Source organism: Centruroides vittatus, unplaced genomic scaffold (assembly GCF_030686945.1).
Source record: "Centruroides vittatus isolate TY-2023 unplaced genomic scaffold, ASM3068694v2 contig_3060, whole genome shotgun sequence".
NCBI lineage: Eukaryota > Metazoa > Arthropoda > Arachnida > Scorpiones > Buthidae > Centruroides > Centruroides vittatus.
The window spans coordinates 1,051,807-1,075,809 of record NW_027121964.1 but is presented as its reverse complement, the minus strand read 5'-3'; the positions used below and the strand labels follow the sequence as shown (position 1 = coordinate 1,075,809).

General features: G+C 29.4%; 2 protein-coding genes across 2 annotated transcripts in view; both read left to right on the top strand.

Moving 5' to 3' along the window:
* Nucleotides 1-1,317: 1,317 nt before the first annotated feature.
* On the top strand, nucleotides 1,318-17,764 carry LOC136972908 (outer dynein arm-docking complex subunit 4-like). Its single transcript, XM_067267571.1, has 10 exons — nucleotides 1,318-1,531; nucleotides 3,638-3,769; nucleotides 4,536-4,689; nucleotides 4,904-4,929; nucleotides 4,992-5,166; nucleotides 5,472-5,726; nucleotides 6,286-6,493; nucleotides 6,572-6,658; nucleotides 16,863-17,059; nucleotides 17,135-17,764. The coding sequence occupies exons 1-10, from the start codon at nucleotides 1,400-1,402 to the stop codon at nucleotides 17,752-17,754; spliced, it is 1,986 nt and encodes a 661-aa protein (XP_067123672.1). The 5' UTR covers nucleotides 1,318-1,399; the 3' UTR covers nucleotides 17,755-17,764.
* A 4,067-nt stretch (nucleotides 17,765-21,831) lies between these two features.
* The window catches only part of LOC136972896 (epidermal growth factor receptor-like), a 60,278-nt gene continuing 58,106 nt past the window's right edge, over nucleotides 21,832-24,003 (top strand). Inside the window, 1 exon segment of the mRNA XM_067267554.1 lies at nucleotides 21,832-22,025. Within this exon segment, the coding sequence (XP_067123655.1) occupies nucleotides 21,947-22,025 (79 nt within the window). The 5' untranslated portion in view covers nucleotides 21,832-21,946.

The window sequence follows — 24,003 nt, the reverse complement described above, 5'->3', positions numbered from 1 at the left end:
GGCCATTTGCAAAACTACAGGTAAAATAAAAGAAGATGAAAATATGACAAAATATTGAATAAATAATACTGTTTACTGCTTTTGTATTAAGTATACTAAATACAGACAAAATATCACTTATTTATCCGTATAGAAAATAATTTTAAAAGGCATTTTCCTTACACTCACTTTACTCTGTCCTCCCTTATATATATGAAAGATAATTTTGACTATGATCTTTACTCGTAATTTATTTTTAAGTAAAGAATACCACGAATAAATGTTAGAAAGCATGATATGACTATAAAACAAATTTAAGAGTATTTTATGGTTTTTTTAACACATAATGATCTGTTTATTTATTAGAACTTATAATGTATTTTATTTATTCTGTTTTTTTATTTCTAACACGTAGAATACATTCCCGTAAATAATTTAGTGAAATTATCTTTTACACGAATTTTATTTTATTTTATTTTACAGGATTTTAAAGGCTAAACGAATGGACTCTAGAATTTCTCTAGAATTTAAAACAATTTTTTTTTAAATATTATTAATTTGTTCTCGAAGAAAGTGTACATTTTGGCTTTAGTTATAGCGAATTGTACGTGTTAAAGTAACTATATTACAGGATTTTTTTACATTAGATTGAATTGGTAACATCGCTTATTTAGAGAATTAGAAAATTAAAATATGGACATTTTTTTCCGAATATTTTTAATAGCATTATTATTTTCACTCTCGCGTATGCTATAGAAATATAATGTACCGAAAACTACGGGCTTATCCGTTTGGTTAAAATAGTGCAAAAATGTAACGTCAATTTAACATCGTATCTTCACTTTTTCAATGAGAAATTCCGAAGAATGACATTAAAACCAACAATTATTTATTGTAATGCCCGACTGCAATTTTTAATCATATTTTTGATTTATTTAATTTAAAAAATATATGCTCTCAACCTTAAATTAGTAGTGTGGCTTGCCCCTGCACATCATACTTTTCCTGTTAGAATAGGTTATCTATCTAACCGCTTTCGGGAAAAATTTTTGAATTGAAATAACGTTACCTCTTGCTTTAAGTTCGTGTATAGTTAATCGGGACCTCCTACCCCTAAGGTTTCCATATCTGATCTCGATTTTCATCTACCTAACTCAGCTCTCGAGATTAAGGAAAGACAGACGGACGGACGGACGACAGTGGGAATTTATAGGTCTATAATAAATAACACTATTTTTGACCAAATTAATTTTTGAAATTTATCGTTTTTTTTCCCCCTCATTTTAACACAGAGAAATTCTACAATACACATTTCTTTCTACATCATAAAACGTAATAATAGTTAAACGATAATAATAAATTTCTTGACGAGACATTTGTAATAATTTGTTCTTACTTAAATAAGAAAGTCGATTTCAAAATGTCCGTAAAACACTTTATTACTAAAAAGAAAAGGCGCGAAAACGAAAGAATAAGAAGAGAATTGGAATCTGAAGGTATGAAGCAGTTAAGACTTCGACAATACGAATTAGCCCTTCCAAGCTTCAGCAAGGTAAACTTTTATATTGTAATTCTTTCAACCGTAAAGTATAAAATAATAAATTTAATATACTATATTTTACATGTAGCTACATTTACTTACAAAGTAAAAAAAAAAATCACTTTTTTTCTTTATGTTTATTATGAAAAATTGTACTTAACTACAGATGCCAAATAGGCTAGATTTTCTGGTTTACGTCTCTTCGAGCTTTAAAAAATGAATAAATAAATAAAATTTAAAAAAAATAGTTTTGTAATAGATAAAAATAGGAATGTTTTTAACATAAATATTACAATTATAAGTCTGTCATTCAACTTTCTCTATAGGAAGTATTACGATTTTTTTTTTAACTACAAAGGGCGAAATATTGATAATTCGAACAACTTTTTCTGGTTTTGAATTATTCCGAAAAAACAATGTTAATTTGTAACCATTGCAAGAAAAGAGCAATTATTACAGTTTAAATAATAGTAATATTAAATTATTAGCGAGGGTAAGGCCGAAGTTTTAAACGCGAAAACGTGTACGTCGGATGTTCGGCGCCGCTTTCCTGTAAGCCTAGAAGTTTGACAATGGCGTTTGGAACGTCGAGCATGAATCCAACTGACGTTCCAAACGCCATTGTCAAACTTCTAGGCTTACAGAAAAGTGGCGCCGAAAGTCCGACGTACACGTTTTCGCGTTTAAAACTTCGGCTTCAACCTCGCTATTATTTCTTTGTTTACATTTTTTCTAAAAATTGACCTAACAATTAGATATTATTGATTGGAAAACTTATCAAATTTCAAAAATTCCCAACAAATTAATTACTTTTACGTGATTTTATTTTACGCAGCATAACTTAAACAAACAAAATAATTTAATTTTGTAACGTCAACGAAAAAAAAAATTACTAAAATTTGCTATCTTTAGTTGTAATAAATGATACCAGATGGCACTACGATACAAGTTATTTAAACTTTGTTACTCGGCAACCGAATTGTTTTTGTAAACATGGAAAACTCTGGATAGGTGCTCGTATGTAGGAAAATTAGTGTATATTAAATGTAAAAACGATGCCGTGTAGAAACCGAGAGTTTCCAAGCTAGAAAAAGGAAAGAACGATGTATGGACGAAGGTCGAGCAGGAGCAGTTGTCTGGGATAATAAAGATAAAGAAAAATGAAGTCGGTATGTCGTAAAAAAAACAAAAAAAAAGGTATATTGCAAATAGTTAAAGCAGAAGTTACAATTTATAAATGGCAAAGAATTAGGTAAATAAAAGGCGGAAAAGACAATAATGCAACAAAATGTTTTCGTGCCATAAAAAAAAATTATGTCAATTTTATTTAAATTCCGACGTTATTAGACCTTGCAAATATTTTATAAATTAAATTTCGCATATTTTATGAATAAAAGAATTGCATATTATGAATAAAAGAACTATATTTCATTTATTACTAGCATTTTCAAATTAAAAAAAAAAAAAAAAAATGCAGTGTAAATAAGTACTTATCTACTGTAACAATATATATATAGGCCTATTTGCTTTTAAAATTTTAATTCTGTTTATTTATCAGCCGAATTTATTGCCGAAAATAAGTGGTTGAACGATGTTATAAATCGCCGACTCCATTGAAATTCATTATTTGACTTTATAATAATAGAGTTTTTATAATCGATCTTTTTTGAATTCCGTTTTAATCGATACAAAACGGGGAGGGAAAAGAGTAAATAACGTTTTTGTTCATTATAAATAGAAATTTTTAATTATAATAACAAAGATGTGTATCGAGAAATTTTCACGGGCAAACAAATCCAAACTCGCCTTGTCTTCATGCTCTGTGTTCATTGTTGAATGTTCATCCATGCGTGTCCATTCTCGTACCTGTAGATCTTTCACATCATCTTGATCTTGAGAGTTGTCTGCCATGACCAAGCGTGCTGGAATGTTCATATTTCTTTTTTTGTTTCTTTCGTGGAACAATAATTATATTAAAGAAATTATAATGAGACTCACTAATCTTTTTTTTTGTTTGTTTTGTTTTTTTTTTAATTTGTTGTAATTGCTCGATAATATTTTGAAATGCTTATGACATTGAATTTTATTAATAGATCTATGTAATATTCGTTTTAATAGGCTTTACAATTAGTTCCGAAAAATGAGAAATGTTTAACTTATCGCTCGAAATGTCATCTTTTATTGGGAATAAATGAAGAAGCTCTGAAAGATGTCGAAGAAGCTATGAAAAATGATCCTAATAACATCGATGTAAGAATTTATAAAATGTATTTTTTTGTAGACGTAACATTAAATTGTATTACCTTGTTCTATTTTCATTTACTGACAATGGTCGTACTGTACCTATATTTATTCAATTTAATTACCTGTTTCATCAGCGATGTAGATGAACGTTTATAAAATGATAAGATATAAATAGAACACTTTTAGATGGGAAAATATGTAACATTCTTATATATAAAAATTTTATATAACAGTGGCTGATATAATTAAGTTTATAAGATTAAAATAAAGGAGTTTCAATTGTTAATAGAAATAAACAAGCTCTCAATAAACAAAGCTATTCGCCATATTTTAAACAAATGGAAAAAAAATGGCGTCTTTAACCACTGTATTATTATTTTAATAGATAAATAAATGAGTAAATTAGACATAATATTTATTGTTGTTTCTCATTTTAAACGTAAAATTCTCATTTAGAAAGCTCTTAAGCTGCTTTTGAATAGTTATTTAAAACATTAAAATATGCTTAAAGGGAGATAAGTAGAATATTTTAATCGCTTCTGTAAGAAGAATAATCTATCAAAATTCATAAAAATATTATGGGCATGTGCTTAATAGATGTATGCGCCCATATTAATAGTCATTATAGGCGCATACATTAACTAAGCACATGTCCATACAATTTAAAAAATCTTTAAAACATACATTAATTTTAATGCTTATATTTCTATAATGAACAATTTAATAGAATTTTATCGAATAGCCTGTCTTTATTTATTTGATTATTCATTAGTCGATTAAGCAAATAGCCGAAACTCTTTATTTGCTCGGCGATTTCGAACATGCTCTGGTGTATTTTCAACGTGGCTATCAATTGAGATCGAATTACGACGTCTTCAAATTCGGCATTCAGAAGTGTCAGGAAGCCATCAACAACGCAATTGGAGGTAAGTCATTCATTCAAACAATATACAATAAATGTAACAATTCGTGTTTATACAGTATAATAAAAAAGTTATATATTCTTATTATGTAATTCCACGTTTTAATAGTCCTGTATAGCTACTGTACTGTACATAATACAGTGTAACGAATTTTTATTTAATGACTATTTAAATCTTTAGCTTAATTTTTAATAAATAAATGTGTTTTTATTTTCAGCTTATGCACCGTTTGAATTAATTGAGGTAGGTTATTATTAGTTTAAGATTAACGGCTAAATATTTCACGATAATTTATATTGCTGCAGCCTAATACAACGGAAAAGATTATATCGACAAAACCATCTACCGACATCTTTCATCAATCATCCGATCTAACGGTAAATAAGAAAGTAGATAAAAAATACGAAAATATATCTAGGATAACATTAGAAAAATCTGACGAAGATCGCAAATATCTAAATGCTTTACTATCGAGCAAAGGTAATGTGTGTGTGTGTGTGAGCGATTTATTATTTTGTCGTCAAATTTTTATATAATTTAAACTTTTCGGTTAATGTTACCTTAGGTGCCAAGATGGCGGCTCGTCTAATTCCAGCAAGGAAACAGTGGGGCGCACGTTCTAACCTATTCTAAAATTTGGTTGCTAATAATTATGGTAATTTATTAGAATAGGTTAGGTTAGGTTAGAACGTGCGTCCCCACTGTTTCCTTGCTGGAATCAGAGACGAGCCGCCATCTTGGCACCTAAGGTAACATTAACCAAATTTTCATTTCGACTTTACTAGAATTATTAATGAATAAAACAAGTTATAAAAACATTTGCCGCATTAAAAGCATTATCAAAGAGACTTTAAGATATCTCAAGACAAGAGAAGAATTCTGGACGAAACAACAACCGATTTATTCTCGAAAAACAGGAGGAACGTTAAGAACATTCGAATCGAAAACAACCGAATATTTCATTCCAAAGAAAAAGAAATACGAGACGAAAAAAATTATAAGGGAAGACGTGATAAACCTGCTGAAAGAAATCGATAAAAGTAAAGATATTTTTTAAATCGTTTCGGTTATAAATCGTAAAGTTATACGGCCATCGTTAAATATCATACTGGTAATTTTCTCCTTTACAAATTCGTAATGAGAAAAATTAAAAGTCCGATACGTAATGCTCGGGCCAGATAAAAAGACTCGTATATACACATAGGCCTACTTTGAAAAATCCTTTCTTTACCGAGCGGTTAGCCGACCAAAACAACTGCTCTTATTATTTTGGACGTAGTAAATTATTCTCTTTTTTATTCGAAATCAAACATATAAATTATGTTTCGCCAAGTAGCTATTGTTGTGTAACATCTATTCCAATTAAATATTCGTATAGTCGATCAAAGCTTTTCCGAGTAAAAACCTGCAATTAATTTGTCTAAATTAATAATTTACGTTTCAAAAAATTTTTATTTTTACATAGTATTTTCCTTAGCGTACAACGAAATAAAGAATAAAATATTATTAACGTTTGTTGTTTCATTTGAAATACCCAAAACACGAGCTTTTTTTTACTTACGATCGAATAAAAGATTCAGTTGCGTGATTTCCTTTCAGGTTTGAATCGTGGTTGCTATCGTGTTACGTTGAATAAATGTAAAGAAGTATTGAAAACACTTAACACTCATTACGGACGAAAACTGGAGAATAAAAACGAGATTACAGCGGCAGTATTTAGTCAAATGGGAATAGCCCATTTAGAATTACGGAATTTTAGCGCCGCTGTAAGTTGCTTTCAAAAAGATCTGAATATCGTTTCGGAGAGGTAAGATTTATTCGGTTGATTTACTAAATAATAATAATATATATATTTAATTTACTAATTTAATATCATTTATTACAGCAATCTTACTTATGCAAAATCTATTGCTTTAGAAAATTTAGGAAGAGCGTACGCAGCGTCGAAGGATTATAATAATGCTATCGAAACGTAAATATTTCCAATTTTATATTCATTTAACCATCAAATACTATTTTGTATTCGGTTTATATTTAGTTTATTTCTAACGTTATCCTCCGATATAAATCGTTGATGTAATGTTAATTGACATTTCGTAGAAAGAATCGAAACTGTGGTAACTTATCCTATTTTAGGAAATCATTTATTGTGCGTTATTCAAATAAATCCGGTAAATTAAAATATTATACAATTACAGTAGAGCATCGATTATCCGACCTCCCGATTAACCGACTTATCGGTTAACCGACCGCGTTCTAGTCGGCAAATTCAAATGTCCGCTAGTGATGCGGCGCTACAATATTTGGTTATGTCTTGGCTACTTTAATATTATTTTTGTTAAATTTTTGCATGTTTTAGCTGGCAGCACTGGCTCGACCATGAAAGGGAGGCTAGTATTTAAACCAGGCCTAATACACTATACTAATAATGTAATTTTTCATAATTTTCGGTTATCCGACCTTTCAGTTATCCGACCAACCCCAGTCCCCAATTAAGTCGGATAATCGATGCTCTACTGTAATATATATGAAATTAAGGTTAATGTTACCCATGGTTCCAAAATGGCGGCTCGTCTCCGATTTCAGCAAATAGAAGAAAGAAAACAGTGGGGACGCACGTTCTAACCTATCCTAATCTATTCTAATAAATTACCATAATTATTGTCAACAAAATTATTAGAATAAGTTAGGTTAGGTTAGAACGTGCGTCCCCACTGTTTCCTTTCTTCTATTTGCTGGAATCAGAGACGAGCCGCCATTTTGGAACCATAGGTAACATTAACCGAAATTAATTTATGGACACAGTTCGGGGATGATTAAAAGCATTTCATTATCAATATTATCACGGACAGTGTTTCGTAATAAAAAGTCTTATAGACTCGTTATAATTTGTCAGATAAACGCATTTTTAGAGAAAGTGACTGAAAATTAGTTTTATAAATTATTTTAAATGTTATACATAGCTTTGTGATACATAAAATAGAATCCACATTATTAAATGTGGATTTACTTTGCTAAACGATTTATTTTTTTATTCAATTTAATACCATTAATCATACAAAATTCTGCGTAGGTTAAATTGTTCACTATTCATTATACTGTATATAAAACTTTGTATAATACACTATAGCCTAGTGTTTCACTAATAGAAACACTTTGATTAATTTGGATTGGTATGGTTTAAAAATATTTTTAAATAAAGGAAATTATTTTTGCGTTACGAAATGATATTTAAATTATAAAATGATACTTTTTCTACATTTACATGATATAATAAATTTATTAATAAAATTAATTGATTATCAACGAAATCTCCCCAACCCCTCGACCTTTAATCACCAAAATTTAATAGTATTAATCCCCCTAATACGCAAACCTCCCTGCAAAATTTCAGAAATTTTCGACAAAAAACACAGGTGTTATTAAGCTTCAAATAGGGTGAACAAAATCGTGTCCCACACAAACACATACTAACAACCATACATACAGTTTAAAAACCCCGAATTTGTTTTTGCATTTCTCGACGTTTCAAGGTCTCCCGAGTTCAAAAAATATTGGGGAGGTCATTTTTTTGATCGATCGCCATACTTTTCCTCGTACAAAACAGCAGGGAAAGTAATAAAATTCGAGTTCAGAACATAATTAATAATGAATAAACAAGATTTATTTATTGAATATGCTTCCATTTCTGGTGTTTTAACAACAAATATAAGAAAATGTTTATAATTACTCGTACCTATATTTGCATTTATTATATTCGAGCTGGATATAATATGGTAATAATCAATAAACACAGATCTGGATCAGATTTAATTTAATATTACTAATCACGAAAGAAATTTGTAAGCATTTCATAGAAATTTAAGTGTTTAATCACGTTTTAACGTTCACTGCAATTATTTAATTAAGTTAAGCGTGTTTGCGTATAAGAAACTAATTTCGATGTGATAATTAAACACATCTGCTAAGCTGTGTTTAGTAAACAATAGGAACGATAGTTGTTTTTGTCGAATTTACCATTGTTTATTTTCAATCAATGGTGTTAAAATGCTGTCGAGAAACTGTTTAAAGATTTTAAACCCACGTGGAGCATGGGTTAAAAATCTTCACGTCTAAATATGAGGAAAATTAACACCTCTCTGCAATATTGTAAAGACAATAAATATTTTTACTTGTCTATCTTAAGCGGTTATATTATAATGCCTGAATGATATACCGTTCTTTTATAGCACTTTCTATTTATTTTTATAACAGGATATTACATTTCAACAAAATTGATTAAATCACTTGGAATTTATTACGATAATGAAATTATCTAACTGTGTCTATTTAAATATTCTTATCTCTTTCAATAAAATTTCCATATTTAAGCAAGTGACTCAGATCTTAGCCTTCCATCTAACATAAACACGTAAATATCAATCACGATGCCCGACGACATATAATATGATTAATTATTTCCTCATCTAAAATAAAATATATTTTGTCTGTGCGGATCTTGATTTTGCTGAGTGTGCTTTGTGTACTAAAACGAAATATACATGGCATTTCGTTTGATTACTTAAACTGTAAATAAAATTTTTTGAATTTCTGTTAAAGAAACTGCCCAAAATAATTTCTTCTAAAGTCATTTAGGTGTACAATAAATCGAAATTTATTATCATTTATTTTCAATGAAACTTGTGATTTGGTTTATAATTACTTAACTGTTATTTTCCAACTGATTCGAACTCATAAATGAGCGATAACGCAACGAGTTGCGTGACTTTCCCGGCAAGAGTTAAAATTGTGTATGGTGCTATCTATTATTATCGCGAAACAAAATAATTCTGTTGGTCAGTATTCTTGAATGTACAGTACACGATTTCGTACATATTCTAATTCTTCTGTACTTAAAACACTGACAAGGTTTTTGAATGGAAATAGCATTGTTACGCACTACTTTCAATATGAACGTCGATACCGACTGCATGTTATTAATGTTTCCTTTTATCATAACATACGGTGCATACGACGTAATTATAAATAGCAATCGGTGGAAAAATGACCCTCCAATATTTTTACATTTTTGGACTCGGAGGACCTTGAAAAGTCGAGAAATGCAAAAAATTAGGGTTTTTTTTCCCTGTATGTATGGATGTTAGTATGTATGGGGGACGATTTTGCTCACCCACTTTGAAGCTTAATAACTCCTGTGTGCTTTTTGTCGAAAATTTCTGAAATTTTACAGGGAGGCTTGTGTATTACGGGATTGATTCTATTAAATTTTGGTGGTTAAAGGTCGACGGGATGACAGCCAGACAATCCTTTATCGCGAACGATCCAACCAACAACACCTCATAATTTGTCTTTTAATTTGTTGGACTTAAAATGTTTTAATTATAATAGATAAACTATATTATCATTAACCATTTTATTATAAAACTTCATTGTACAACGACATAAAGGATGGAAATTGCACGTAAATTCTTCATACAGACCTAAAAGAAACGTTTAAACAGTTTCTTTCAGGTCTGTATGAAGAATTTACATACAATTTCAATATTTTAGAAACAATAGTAACTAATAGTATATTTCATTTGACATTTAATTTTCAATAAGATGTGGATAAAATTTCAACATTAAAAATGAATATTTTTGGAAAAATCTTAAACAAGTAATAATTATTTCACAAGTTATTTCATTAGAATGAAATACCGCAATTGAGTAAAACAATTGCATTTTTCTCGACAAATAATTCTCCAATCTTATATTTTTGTTGGAATAAAAATATACAGTAAAATATCCTTTCACTTGAGAAGTATTTCTGTGATTGTAGAACTAAAGAAAAGATTTTTTGAATTAAAACAATATGGTGAAATTAGGTCATGACATACCTAACTCAATCCAAAGGGCATTTCAAACTACTGTATTAAGTAATTGTTGTAACTATAAACGTATTTGCAATTTTTACCGATAGAGAAAAAATGATATTAGAAAATGTTACGAGAATAATAATGGATGTAATCATTCAGGAAATGATATCGAAATTGGATGGGAAAAAAGTTCGCAGTCGGAGTTGGTGTCCTTTTTTTTACCTCCCATCCAGTTATTTTGATATATTACGGAGTATAATTATTGGTATCCCTCCTATGCTACTGCGTACCCCTAGTATAATAGTCTTGACAATTTTTCATCTTGGTTTTTATATTCTTTTACTGCGTAGGCTCGACGATAAAAACTAGTAGTTATTCATGACTAATTTATGAAGTAAAGTCAAAACGTAAGAAATGACATTCTGCTAATATATACCATATCTTTAGATACTGGGAAACGAATTGCTAAAGAATTTTCGGTTAATGTTACCTATGGTTCCAAAATGGCGGCTCGTCTCTGATTCCAGCAAACAGAAGAAAGGAAACAGTGGGGACACACGTTCTAACCTAACCTAACCTATTCTAATAAATTACCATAATTATTACCACCAAATTATTAGAATAGTTAGAACGTGGAGACACACGTTCTAACTATTCTAATAATCAGAGACGAGCCGCCATTTTGGAACCATAGGTAACATTAACCAAATTTTTTTGGTTTTGTGAAATGTTTTGATTATATTATGCACATTAAAACTTCTCTATCTACATCTATGTAAACACAGATTCTTGCACGTCTTGCATTCAGCGCCATAATTAGGCAGGTGCAACGGGTGCACTCGCACAGGGCTCACTTGGAAGGGGGATCCAAAATGCATGTAACAATAAAAAAGTCGCTGATATCAATATTCATTGTACAGGCTGTCCTGATTTTGCGTACCCAGAGGAAGCGGCATAAACGAAATCAGAGAAAAACTAATCCATTATACTGTACATTACTGTATTATGAAGTGAATAGAGATGTATTCCAGGTCGTTAAATATATACAGTACAATATTTTTTTTACATACAAATAAAAATATGTTAAGTATAATTTACAGTATTACTAGAAGATACTGTATAATACAGTATTTATTTTAATACATAAATACTGTAATTCGTTAATTGTAAATCGTTTAGGTCCAAATGTCCTGGTTGTCAGATAACCTCTCTCTCCCTTCTTTACGACTTGTATCCGCATGGGGTAGATTACTTGATGGTTTTAAAATCTAATGACCAGTATCTCTCACATCTGTGCTGCGGTTTTACATAGGGTTTACAGATTGATACCTGAAATTGAATCTAAATCCAAACTCGATCCAGATGGAGTAATCGACTTTTAATGATCGACATTTATATAAAAATTTAACTTCGTTATTTTACATATATTTTTGGCTGAAAGAGCAGTGTACTGTACCTGTAAAATGTAAAAATTCGCTATACGGAGAAATTTTGTATAGAAGTTCGTAATGTGGAAGTTTGACTATAAAATGCATAAAGCTATATAAATTTAACGAAATAAACGGACGTCCACTGAAGCTCAACCCCAACCCCTCGTTGGACTTTGTCCAAGTTGTGTTAATCCCCTCCCTTCCTTCCAGTGTGGAACAGCCCTTAGGTCTTTAAATGTGTCCAGGAATGTTAAGCAACTCTTTGCTGGTATTTTAAGTAGGATCGTTGAAGGCTTATTTCTAATTATTACAAAGACTTTTTCATTAAAAGAGATAATTAAAAATGTGAATTGTTTGTTAGCATTTTGAATCATTTAGCTTGTATAACTAGACCTACACTATTCTAAGCTTAATCTCTCATGAAAAATGATGATAAAAACAGTATCTGCTGAAGAATTCTGATTTTTGTTAACGGATCTATTCTAATTTTAGTTCGTTTAATGAACAAATATAGGCTAAAACAATGTAGAAATAAGTGAAAATATGCAAATATTGTTAAAACAGCGTTTTAATATCTATAGAGTTAGGAAAACGTTGTCATAAATGTCCGGCAGATTCCAACAGAACTATTTTTAGCACCGTAATTAAATTTAAATTACATCACATCACGTAATATCTAGTAGATTTCGTATATTTATTAAGTTTATTATATAAATTATTGTTTTTGTTTCTAAATAATATAAATTTTTGGTTAATGTTACCTATGGTTCCAAAATGGCGGCTCGTCTCTGATTCCAGCAAATAGAAGAAAAGAAACAGTAGGGACGCACGCACGTTCTAACCTAACCTAACCTATTCTAATAAATTACCATAATTATTACCAACAAAATTATTAGAATAGGTTAGGTTAGGTTAGAACGTGCGTCTCCACTGTTTCCTTTTTTCTATTTGCTGGAATCAGAGACGATCCGCCATTTTGGAACCATAGGTAACATTAACCAAATTTTTTAATGATTCATTTATAAGTTGCCGTTTTATGATTAAACAGGGTTTATAAAATTTACGATATCCGTCGATTTTTCGTGTTAATTACCCAAGTGAAGTTTCTTCCCCAAACTCCGTCTCGTTGAGTTGGTTTGCGGTATTTATCACGACTCAATTAGATATGATCCAGGTTCGTTGGAAGAACACCTCTACACTCAAGTTAGACAGAAATTACACTTTATTTACAGTAGAGTATACAGGTTGGAAAACACAGTAATTACAAGATACACAAAGCGTGGTGCCTCAAGTACTAAATTGGCTTCGGGAACTGTTAAACTCTATAGAGACCTCGGTTAGCCTGTGGAGTGGCTCAACTGCACGGTTCGTCCAGCCTCTGCACTTATCCGTCCCTGAGATGCTCTCTCTAAGCTCAGGGGGCCTGAGACTACCGTGTTACCAGTCTCTTGCTCTCTTCTCCTCCTCTTCTGTTCCCTCCGCAATTTAAAGGTTTTTTTGGACGGAAACTTTCGACCAATCACAACCCAGGTCGGTTTTATCGAATAAGAGTGAAGCTTACATTTACAGTGGTTTTTTTTATTTTCAAAAATATAAGTAATATATTAGAAACATTAGAAATTTATAAGATCGATTTTAAGGTATATTTGTTTACACTATCATTCTATTATTCTATTCTCTTTCTCACTTATATCTTCTCTGATGATTCTTAACCGTTCTCCTGAGCATCCATCCTCTGTTAATTTTATGGCAAATACAGTTATAACTCTGGGTTAAATATAGGCCTAATTACTCCCTATATAGAACACTAATAAAATAGAAATATAAAATTTAAAAATTCTCCGTTTTATTATAAAAAAAAATTTCTTATAAACCACGATAAATTGGTATTGTAGAGAAATTTCTTTAAAAATGTTGTATTGCTTTTGTTTTAATTTTTTTATTTTTAAATTTAAAATACAAACGAAGACATTTAAATAATTATTTTTAATTTATTATTTAACAATTATTATTTATAAATTAAATAATAAATTTTAATTAACTTAATTGGTTAATTAAGCAATTAATAATGTTCAACTAACCAATCAAATAAGTTAATTAAAAGTGCAGTATATCGCTAGATAGATACTAAAGGTCGGAAATTTAGGTTCTTTTTTCTGTTTATAGATGATAGATGAACATTAAATTTCTACACTGGGACTTGTATTTAGTCAATTAAAATTACCGGGTCACGATGAACATTATTTTATTATTAAAAAGAAAAATAGAAATAATGTAAATATATGTAACTTATTTAGTTTCTTAGAATAGAAAATAATTTAGATATGTCTTTATCTTTGTGTTTTTTTTTTTAAATAAATGAATTTACTTTGTCCTATTATCTAAAACAATAAACAATATTAAACAATCTTATAAAAAATGTTAATTGTACAGTATATTATTTTTTATTATTCAATTATTCTGCTTTAAAATAGTTCTGTTAGCGTTATTACATGTTTTTTTTTTTTTTTTTTTTATATTAACTCTTCGCAAATATTTTTAGAACTTGAGTTAAAAAGAAAAGAAAAAAAAAACAATTTTGTAATAACAGCTTTATCGTTTAAATTATTGTTTTGACGTGAATATAACGAATAGAATTTAGTTGATGTTGCGTGTTGCACTTGGCAATACGGAATTATCCCGTTTTGATAAAATTAAACTGCATAATTAAAGTTTAAAAAAAAAGAAGAAGGAGTTAATTTAAGTTTAATGTAAAAAGAAATGTGTTAAACTATAATAAATCTGTTTAAAAATATGTTAGAAAATAATCAGTGCGTGTTATCTCACTTTATTATGAAAAACATCATTTTCATTTACTAACAATATGGTTTATAAAAAACATAGTAAAGCATTATTCTGGTTTTGTCACGCAATTATATTGAATTTATAAACTAAAAAAAAGAGGTGAAAACAAAATATATGTAATTTGTTTTTAATTAGTAATAAGATTTTAAAGAATTAACAAAAGATATTTTATTTATTTTTTCCATTCTATGACTTCTAGATGATAAATATCTTCTAAGATAATAAAAGGTGCCTTATCATTGTAACATATTATGATAATTTTATTGCATTCCAATACCCATACATTTTTATTTTAATTTTCCTGATAGAAATGAAACAATAATATTAACTTATATATTTATTTGCATTCTTATTTGTCAGCAATGCCATTTATTCAACAAGTAAATAGCGAAATATAATCTTTAATTGAATTTTAATGATATTAAATGAATTTTATTTAAGCAACATAAATGGAATTCGATGTAACGTTTGATAAATATTTATGTTGTAAACGTACAAAATACTTACTAATCATTGAGTTCAACAAAAAGAAAATATTCATATAATCATTCAATGATTAGATGAATATTAGATGAACATTAATAGGAAACAAGTACCTGAAAGCGAAAGTAAAAATATTGTATCGTCATCCTATTTCTGTTAAGCAGTTATTTCTAGTCGACTTTTTCTAGTGAAATTTTTAAAGTAAATTTTTTTTATCATTTCCATAAAAAAATAAGTAAAAATAAAAATGAAAAATTAACTTTCCAAAGCATTATACTTGTACATATACATGTCTTCATCTGTTATATAACTAATGCCCTAAATTCCTCGTTTAAAACGTACAAGTACATATATATATATACATAAAAATTTATAAATTCATTAAAATGTTAGTTAATAGATTGAAAATCATATCTATTATAATAACTCGTACATAAATATATTGAATAAAATAGAATAGAATAAACAATAAATGTCTTCATATTATATATCTATATCATCTATTTTATTAACTAATATAAAATTTTATTGAAATGACATTGCTGTCGAAGTGGAAACAGAGAAATGTAATGAAGTATAAAGGTACTAATATAGAAAATGTAATATCAAACTTATAACTAATTAATGACGTAATAAGATTAAATGTATAAATAGGTATAAACATGTATGTCAAATTTATAAAAACATTTTCTAAGAAAATGTTTCGAAAATTTGATTACGTAAAATTGTACTTCTAGTTCCAATCTCTTTCGCTTTATGTCATTGCACGTTTTCCCCTCAATTTATTTGAATGATTTTTTTTCAGAATAGAAGAATTGCTAACTCATTTTTAGATTTTTTTTCTATTAAAATGAATAGAATTGCAGAAAAAAAAATATATATATATTCCCTCTTACATCAATTTGATGTTGCAATGAGTTAATAATCAAGTATCAAGTATAAGAATTACTAAAATTGTATTTTAACTCCTCCTCTGTACAAACGTACTGTACTGCTCGACATAGTCTCTATTACCAGCGTTGAACCCAACTTTGGAATCCTCTTTGAAAAAATTCAGGTTGCACTGTTGTACCCATTTCTTAACAGTCACTTTCGCCTCGTCTGTGATGACACAGACGAGGCGAAAGTGGCTGTGAAGAAGTGGGTACAACTATACACACCTGATTTTCTCAAAGAGGACCAGAGTTGGGTTTAACGATGGAGCATATGCATGGCTTATAGTGGAGATTATAATGAGTATATCTTTGTGTATAGAGGACGAGTTACTCTATCAACAAGTGTAATTTGAACGATCTATGTCGGTCAATAAAAACTTATGCTTACTTTTACATTAGTTTCCCTGAAGCTCTCGTATTATATGCCGTATATCTTTCAATAAATTGCAATTCTTCATATCTTTATACTCTTAATTTTAAAAAAATTGATTTGTGTAATCAAGTAAAATTGAATGTTATATTGACATTTATGTGCGAAAATTAACTTACTTTCTTAATGTATATAAAATAAAATGTTTACTGTTTCTATACAATAGAATCGACTGAAATTTATATTTTATATTGTTTAGATGGAAACAAAAAATACCTTTATGTAAAGAGAAAATAGAAGAAACTTGGTTGTACCATGAAATAGGTAGAGCCTACATTGAACTTGGACAATATGTACAAGCTATTGAATTCGGTAAAAAAGCCATGGGATGTGCTGGACAGTGCTATAATTCAGACTGGAAATTAAATTGCACAGCATTAGTGGCACAAGCTTATAGTAATTATATTTCTTAATATATTCGTTAATTTTAATAGTTTATTCGGTGTTTATTTATTAAACTTGTATTTACAGTTTACGCAAAAAATATCGAAGAAGGAATTAAATATTTTAAAATAGCTTTATCATATGCCAAATTTTCATCAAATTATGAAAACGTAAGAGCAATTACCGAAATGCTTTACAAATTGAAATTATACAATGATAAAATTACGGATTCCCAGCAAGTACAACAGTTAGAATCGACGAAATTTTTAGAACCTTCTGAATTTCAACCGGAAGAAAGTTGGAAAGAAGAATCTTTATTGCAAAGCTGGGCATCCGACATTAAAGCATTGCACAACCCAGAGAAAAAACAAACTGATGTTACAGAAGATTCAATATCGGAAATTACCGAAGACAGTGAACGAAAAAAAGAAATGACCACAAGGTCAATTGAATGTAAAGATTCGAATAAATTTTTACAGTCGGACGATAACGATACAAACGTGGATCCACAAGAAATAAAATGTCATTCCACACCGATCAAAGATGCTCATGAAGTTCTTTACAATTCTTCTGAAATGCGATCGAAGTTTCAAAATAATTCGTTCTTTCAATCAGAATCTTCAAAAGAACAAGAGGCCATCGTTGAGCTTTCGGATGCTGAAAATAATAAAATAAAAAGCGATAATTCTAGGACATTCACAGGATAAGATTTCTTCAGAAAACGGGACAAAATAAATAAAAATTAAACATACGTCTTGATCTATGATATAATAGAGAGGTTGCGGCCGAAGTTTTCAACGCGAAAACGTGAACGACGCAATCCTGTAAGCCTAGAAGTTTGACAGTGGCGTTTGGAACGTCGAGCACGATTCCACTGACGTTCCGAACGCCATTGTCAAACTTCTAGGCTTACAGGAAGGCGGCGCTGAACGTCCGACGTACACGTTTTCGCGTTTAAAACTTCGGCCTCAACCTCTCTAATATTTTCAAAATTTCAGTATTAATTTTGTTTAAAGTTATATTCACTTTGATCATCATTAACTTCATTCATTTAAATCGTTTGTGTAAATAAATTTAAATAAAAATTATATTTAAAAATTTTTAAATGTAATGAAGTTATTTAATATAATCAAATTAAATTTAAAATCTCGTGTAAAGAAAAATTATGCAAATTTTATTAAATTTGCATAATTAAAACGTTTTCTTTAATTCATTAAAAATTGTCAGTTATATATATCATTATTATATTATTATCTAACAAAAAAAATTATGTATTTATGTCGGTGTGTATATATATTTTTAGTGTAATAAATATTCTATGACAGCCAACGGAAATTAAATATTCAATAACAATATAAAATAGCTTTTATGATTAATAGCAATCATTTTAACGATTTAGTGAGAGGCAATAATGACAGTCGAACATCGTTCCTTTCTACTAATTACCTGAATAATACTCGATGTAAAAGTAATACGCAATTTCTTCAGTATAATGACCTTCTTCACTTACTTAATGTTTATTTTCTGTATTAACTATTGGACTATCGTTATACCGGTTAGAAACGAAATGTATTTATAAAAAACGCGCCTCATAAAAACGTACCAGTCGACTATAATCTATACAGAGAGAGATTTTAAAGGTAGATAAAACGTCAACTTCCTGTCTGTAGATAGCTGAAGCCTTAAGGCATTTAAGGTTTCGAAGATGAGGTTCTAATTTTAATTAGCTTCGCTGTTGATACGCAAAATATGATTGTTGATGTGTGAAAAATCAAATGCTTGGCTTCGTTAGATGTATATATCGATGATGTCCACTGTAATAACAATAACTGGCTTCTTGATAGCAATTTCCTGTACTCATCAGCACTTTAAATAATGATTATAGTAATTCTATTTATGTTTTTTTTTAATTTTTTTTTTGCATATAAACTATTTGAAAAAAATTAATTACAATAATTTTATTAAAATCGTTTAACTGATATTTTGCATACTATTTTATTTTATTATTATTTTTTTAAATCGAGTTTTAAAAATCTTTCTATTTAATTATGAAGCATCGTCGAATAAAGCGTATGCCTGCTTAATATTGAATCTCAAACCAGTTTATAGCGTGATTTGCATCACAATTGATTTAAACGGTTATAGCAAATAAAACAACGATAAATAAATAAAAATGCTTACGTATCATCTTTTATAACCAATCAATTTATCATAAAATAAAAATATAATATATAAAAGAATATTACGTAACATTGTATTAACGCTAACATTATTATAAATCTTATCGGCGCCTATCATTTGTATATTTTTTAATGTAATAAATTATACAATATATTAAATAGCACAATGCAATTGTAATATTGTATTAATTAATAAAGTATACTCACGTTTAACTAAATATTATAAATTTATAACCGATCAGGAAGTTAAACTGCTGTGCATTTTTTTAATACTTCGTCTAATGAGGCTGCTAATTATAACTATGTTGAACTAAATTATCAATAACGATTACCTCTTATAAACTTAACGAACATTAATTTATTTTCTTAACGAAAATATCACGTCGTGTTATTTATCCTCTATCACATACATATAAATATCTATATCTAAAATAGATGATAGTTATGATAATGAATGTGGAAAAATAACTTCTTGTTTAAACAAAGTGGTTATTTGAAAAGTAGGGCAATTTTTATTCCTAAGATAATAAATAATCGTATAATTATCCCGAACTCGTTTATTTTAAAGACGTATCGAATCACCACAATGCATTTTTCAAAAACTGTTTCCTGCAGTTTAGTTATCCCCGAAAGTGTAAGAAGTAGCGTGAAATGACAAACACCGATGCAAGACTGTGAGAAAAGAGCCTTTCACAAGAAAGAAATGGGACCGGGTACTCCTAGTTCTTTTATTTCCCTCTCCACTATAACACGGAGAAAACCGACGGATATAAACATGTTTACCTTCTCCTCTATTAAATTACTCGATCGTAAAATGATTTATTTAATTAATTTTCATCTATATTGTCCGATAGGCCTACTATTTACAATAATTGTGACATTGTATTAATACAGCAAAATGGAGGTTTGAAAGTTTAACCCCCCCCACATTTTGGAAGAATTAACAAAATTAATAAAACAGTATTTTGTGTATATTTATTCTCTACCCGTTCAGTTCCTCCTTAATCTACTGTATTGTGTTACTCTATATATCTATATTGTAAAAGTTAATAAAATATATTATGAAAAAATAATGTGGTTTTTTTTAACCCAACCTTTTAAAAATCCTGCTCATGAGCCTATGATTTACTACATTTTTTATCTTTTATTTTTTTGATAATAAAGATTAGATGACAACAAAATGATCTCTGTAGTTATATTCATGAATATGAGTCATTTATTAATAATTGATGCGTTCTTCGAGTGAAAGGATCCTTAAAAAAAGTTCTGAAGTATTTTAATAAACAATTTTTTATATAATTAGATTTTAAGACCATTAGCAATTAAAATTTGTTTGAGTAGAATATTTAACAGTAATTTGGATAAATCTCCGGACAGGTCGCCATTTTTTATTTTTCGTTAATGAAATATCGATTCAAATCTCAATCATTATATTCATTAACAAGATAATAGTCTATTTAAAAAGAGTTTTTTTTTCAGATTAATAAGAAAACATATAAATTACATAAAAAACGACAGATTAAAATGCATTAAAAATATTGATTTTATCATAAATTCACTTTATCTTGATAAAGCGTTACAGTTCTAATGTATTATAGGTTATAAACACATCACTATTGGTCAACTTATGTAAATAGAAATACACACATACAGATACGAGTTTATATCATCAATACTCTATAAAACTTATTAAAATATTTAAATATTAAAAATTCTGTACAATCAAACCTCGATATAGCGCCAATCCTCAAAAGTCTCAATGTAAGTGTAGCTTATATGAAATAAATATTAAGTAGAGAATTCTTTAGTAACTACGAATTACGATTTTTCATTGCTTATCAAACACAAATCACGTCATAACAATGTCACTCATTAATAAAATAGCCTCTTATTGTTTGAGCTTCGGTTTAGCACCACACTCGATTTAGCGCCAATATCAGTGGCGCTAAATCGAATTTTAACTAAATATAAAATTTTAACAATACATTTTAAAACAAATAAAAACAGTTCCGAATTTTATTTCAATAGAAAAATGCTATCTTTTACGAATAAAAATTAATTGAGCATGAAAACATATTTAACACCGGACAAATATAATAGAGGATTAAATATTAAAATTAATAAAACTCAAGGAGAATTTATTTTAATTGTACTAAAAATATTCGTTTAATAGTATTACAGTAATATTGTTCAATTATTTCATTTGAATTATATTGTTATTTGTAAATTTAAATTCTTTGCATAACAAATCGTTTTTTAATTATTAAAGAGTCACATTAAAACTAATTATCGAGCAATTATCGGCAGAAATAATTGCTTCAAGATCGAAACAGTCGAAACACTAAAAGTTAAGCGTCGATATTAATCCGCTTCAATGAGAATCACGTGACTACCCGAGAAGTATCTATCCTTATTTCTATTGGATAAAAATAATAATACAAAAATCGATGGAAACGTGTAAAATATACAATAAAATTATCTAATAAATGTTAAAAGTTATTTAAAAACGAAAATATAATCCTTAACCGCTTATATAATTAGTTATAAGAAGTTTTAAAAAACGACCAATGAGAGAAGAGAAGACGCTCAACTGGTGTCCAGTCAACAGTTGTTTGGCAAGAGTGACAGTCGAAACGGCGTGTAGCTTTGATTCATTCGAGTGTGTAAGGGTTTACTAAGTTCATTTGTTGACAAGTTGGTGATGAGAAATTAACTTAAGATGAACTCGGACGTTTTTCCTTCGTTGTGTATTTTGTTACTGTTATGTGTTACCTGCAATGGTGTACGGGATGAGAAAGGTAAGATGTCTTCTATAGAACTTTCACAGTGACCTCAGACTTTCACGGTTCCTTGCGCACAATGTACTACCTACCGTCGTCTTAAACCGGCTTTTCGTCTCTCCCATGTCGTAGTTAGTGTAGTGACATTGTCTTTACCTCGCAAGAATATTTATTCCTCGAAAACTTAATCACAGAATAATACTTTTCTCTTGCGCAAATACACCACGTGTAAATATTTGTCTTTTATTACTGTTAAACGTATACATAATTTTATCGGTGGGAATCGAATCACCTGATTTTTACCTGTTCGTTGGATTGAGACACTACCCTTGTGTTATCACTTTCTTTATTATTTTGTTGTGGTGTAGAGTAACTTAACGTAAAGTTTAATATTGTTTGCATTGTCCGGAAAGAGGATGGACGTCTTCATTTAATAAACTTATCCGTTTATCGAGTACACTAGTTGTTATACCAACAATACAGGAAAAACGGATTGTAATTACAAGCCTATATCTAATCTGTTCAATTTCCTGTAATCTACTATAACTTTGATAGAAATGAATGTCGGCTGTTAAAAAGCTACGATATCGCGATTAAAAGTCATTGTTTCCAGTATTGATTGAAAGAAAGAATGGGAAAAAAAAGTGATATCAGTCAGTTTGTCGAACATCTGGAAAATTTCGGGAGTCATTTTTTTTATCTTTGGCAAAACTTCGATGTGTGTACCGGTAATTAGTTGTCCCAACAATCTGAATCGTGATCAAATTTGTGCGTGACAAACTGTTTTCGTATTGTTGCTATTCGCATTGTCATCTATAGGGTGACCCTTCATCTTTGATTCTTACAACCGATAAGAGAGCTCTAAGCTTGGCCGATTTCTATTTCTCATGATCACTATTCAGCCATTGTGACACTTTAGAAGGTTCCTGACCTTAATTGCCCGTGTGTTGTGGTCATTATTTCTGATGTCTGATACTTCATTAGTAAGATCTCTCCATCATGAGAATAATAGATAATTTTTTCTACGTTTTACTAAATGTAATAATTGCACGCATGAACATTTCGCTTCAAATTATTCGATTGTCGGCTATGATTTTACTTAATTTGGAATCATTCTATGTGGATAGTTTAATACGATGTAGAATAATCGATCTCTCTCTATTCGTGGATCGAAAGGAGTTGGGAGGGTTTTTCTTTATTTCTTCGTGTTAATCTTTCGCATTTTATTCGAGATTACCGTAGAGGAAACATTATAATGAGCCTGCAGGCAATATTCACAGACCATAAACTTTCTAGATCTGCTGTAAGTATAAACATAAAAAATGCAGATATACAACTAAAATAGTTTTGAATATTTTACGTTAAATCTTGTTATTTTGTTTGACTCGGTTTTCAAAATCATTTTAATGTAAGTTGATGGTTTCTTTCGACAATTGGAGGAACACGTGTTCGTTCCAGACAAGTGATAAAAAAAATCCCCCCTCAGACTCCCTCAAACACATACAAACACAGTACCCCTTCGCAGCATCTTGACACTACGTGGGTCTCTCACGTGATCATTGGCAGTATCTTTGCCTCCCTCAAAGTTTAGAGCTACTTTCGACATTTTGACGCCATCTGACCATATGGGTGATATCTAGATGTCTCCAATAACATATCTTGTCACTATGCAGAGATTACAAACCACGTAAGAGAAAACAAGCCTATTTTTCTTCTGTCAACGCCAAGATTTAAAAGCTTTAACGTAAACTTTATATACAAATCGAAAAATTTTTTGATAATGTTAAGATGACCTTCATTGATTAGTTTCACGATCAAATTGCTCGGGGCAGTTCTGTGATGAAGCGTCAGAGACACAAAGATGGCGAAGATTCGCTTGAGTTATTTCAGAGCAACAAACTCGTCCTCCATTTTTATATAAACTGGCGCCATTGACATTTTTATTCCTTACAAGAAACACTGCTCAGATAATTTCATAATTTACATCTCACAATAA

Excerpts from the sequence above, each read along its gene's own strand:
- LOC136972908 (XM_067267571.1), top strand. The coding sequence starts at position 1,400 with ATGTCCGTAAAACACTTTATTACTAAAAAGAAAAGGCGCGAAAACGAA. Across the intron at positions 4,930-4,991 it reads CACCGTTTGAATTAATTGAG|CCTAATACAACGGAAAAGAT; the intron begins GTAGGTTATTAT and ends ATATTGCTGCAG. Across the intron at positions 5,727-6,285 it reads GCTGAAAGAAATCGATAAAA|GTTTGAATCGTGGTTGCTAT; the intron begins GTAAAGATATTT and ends ATTTCCTTTCAG.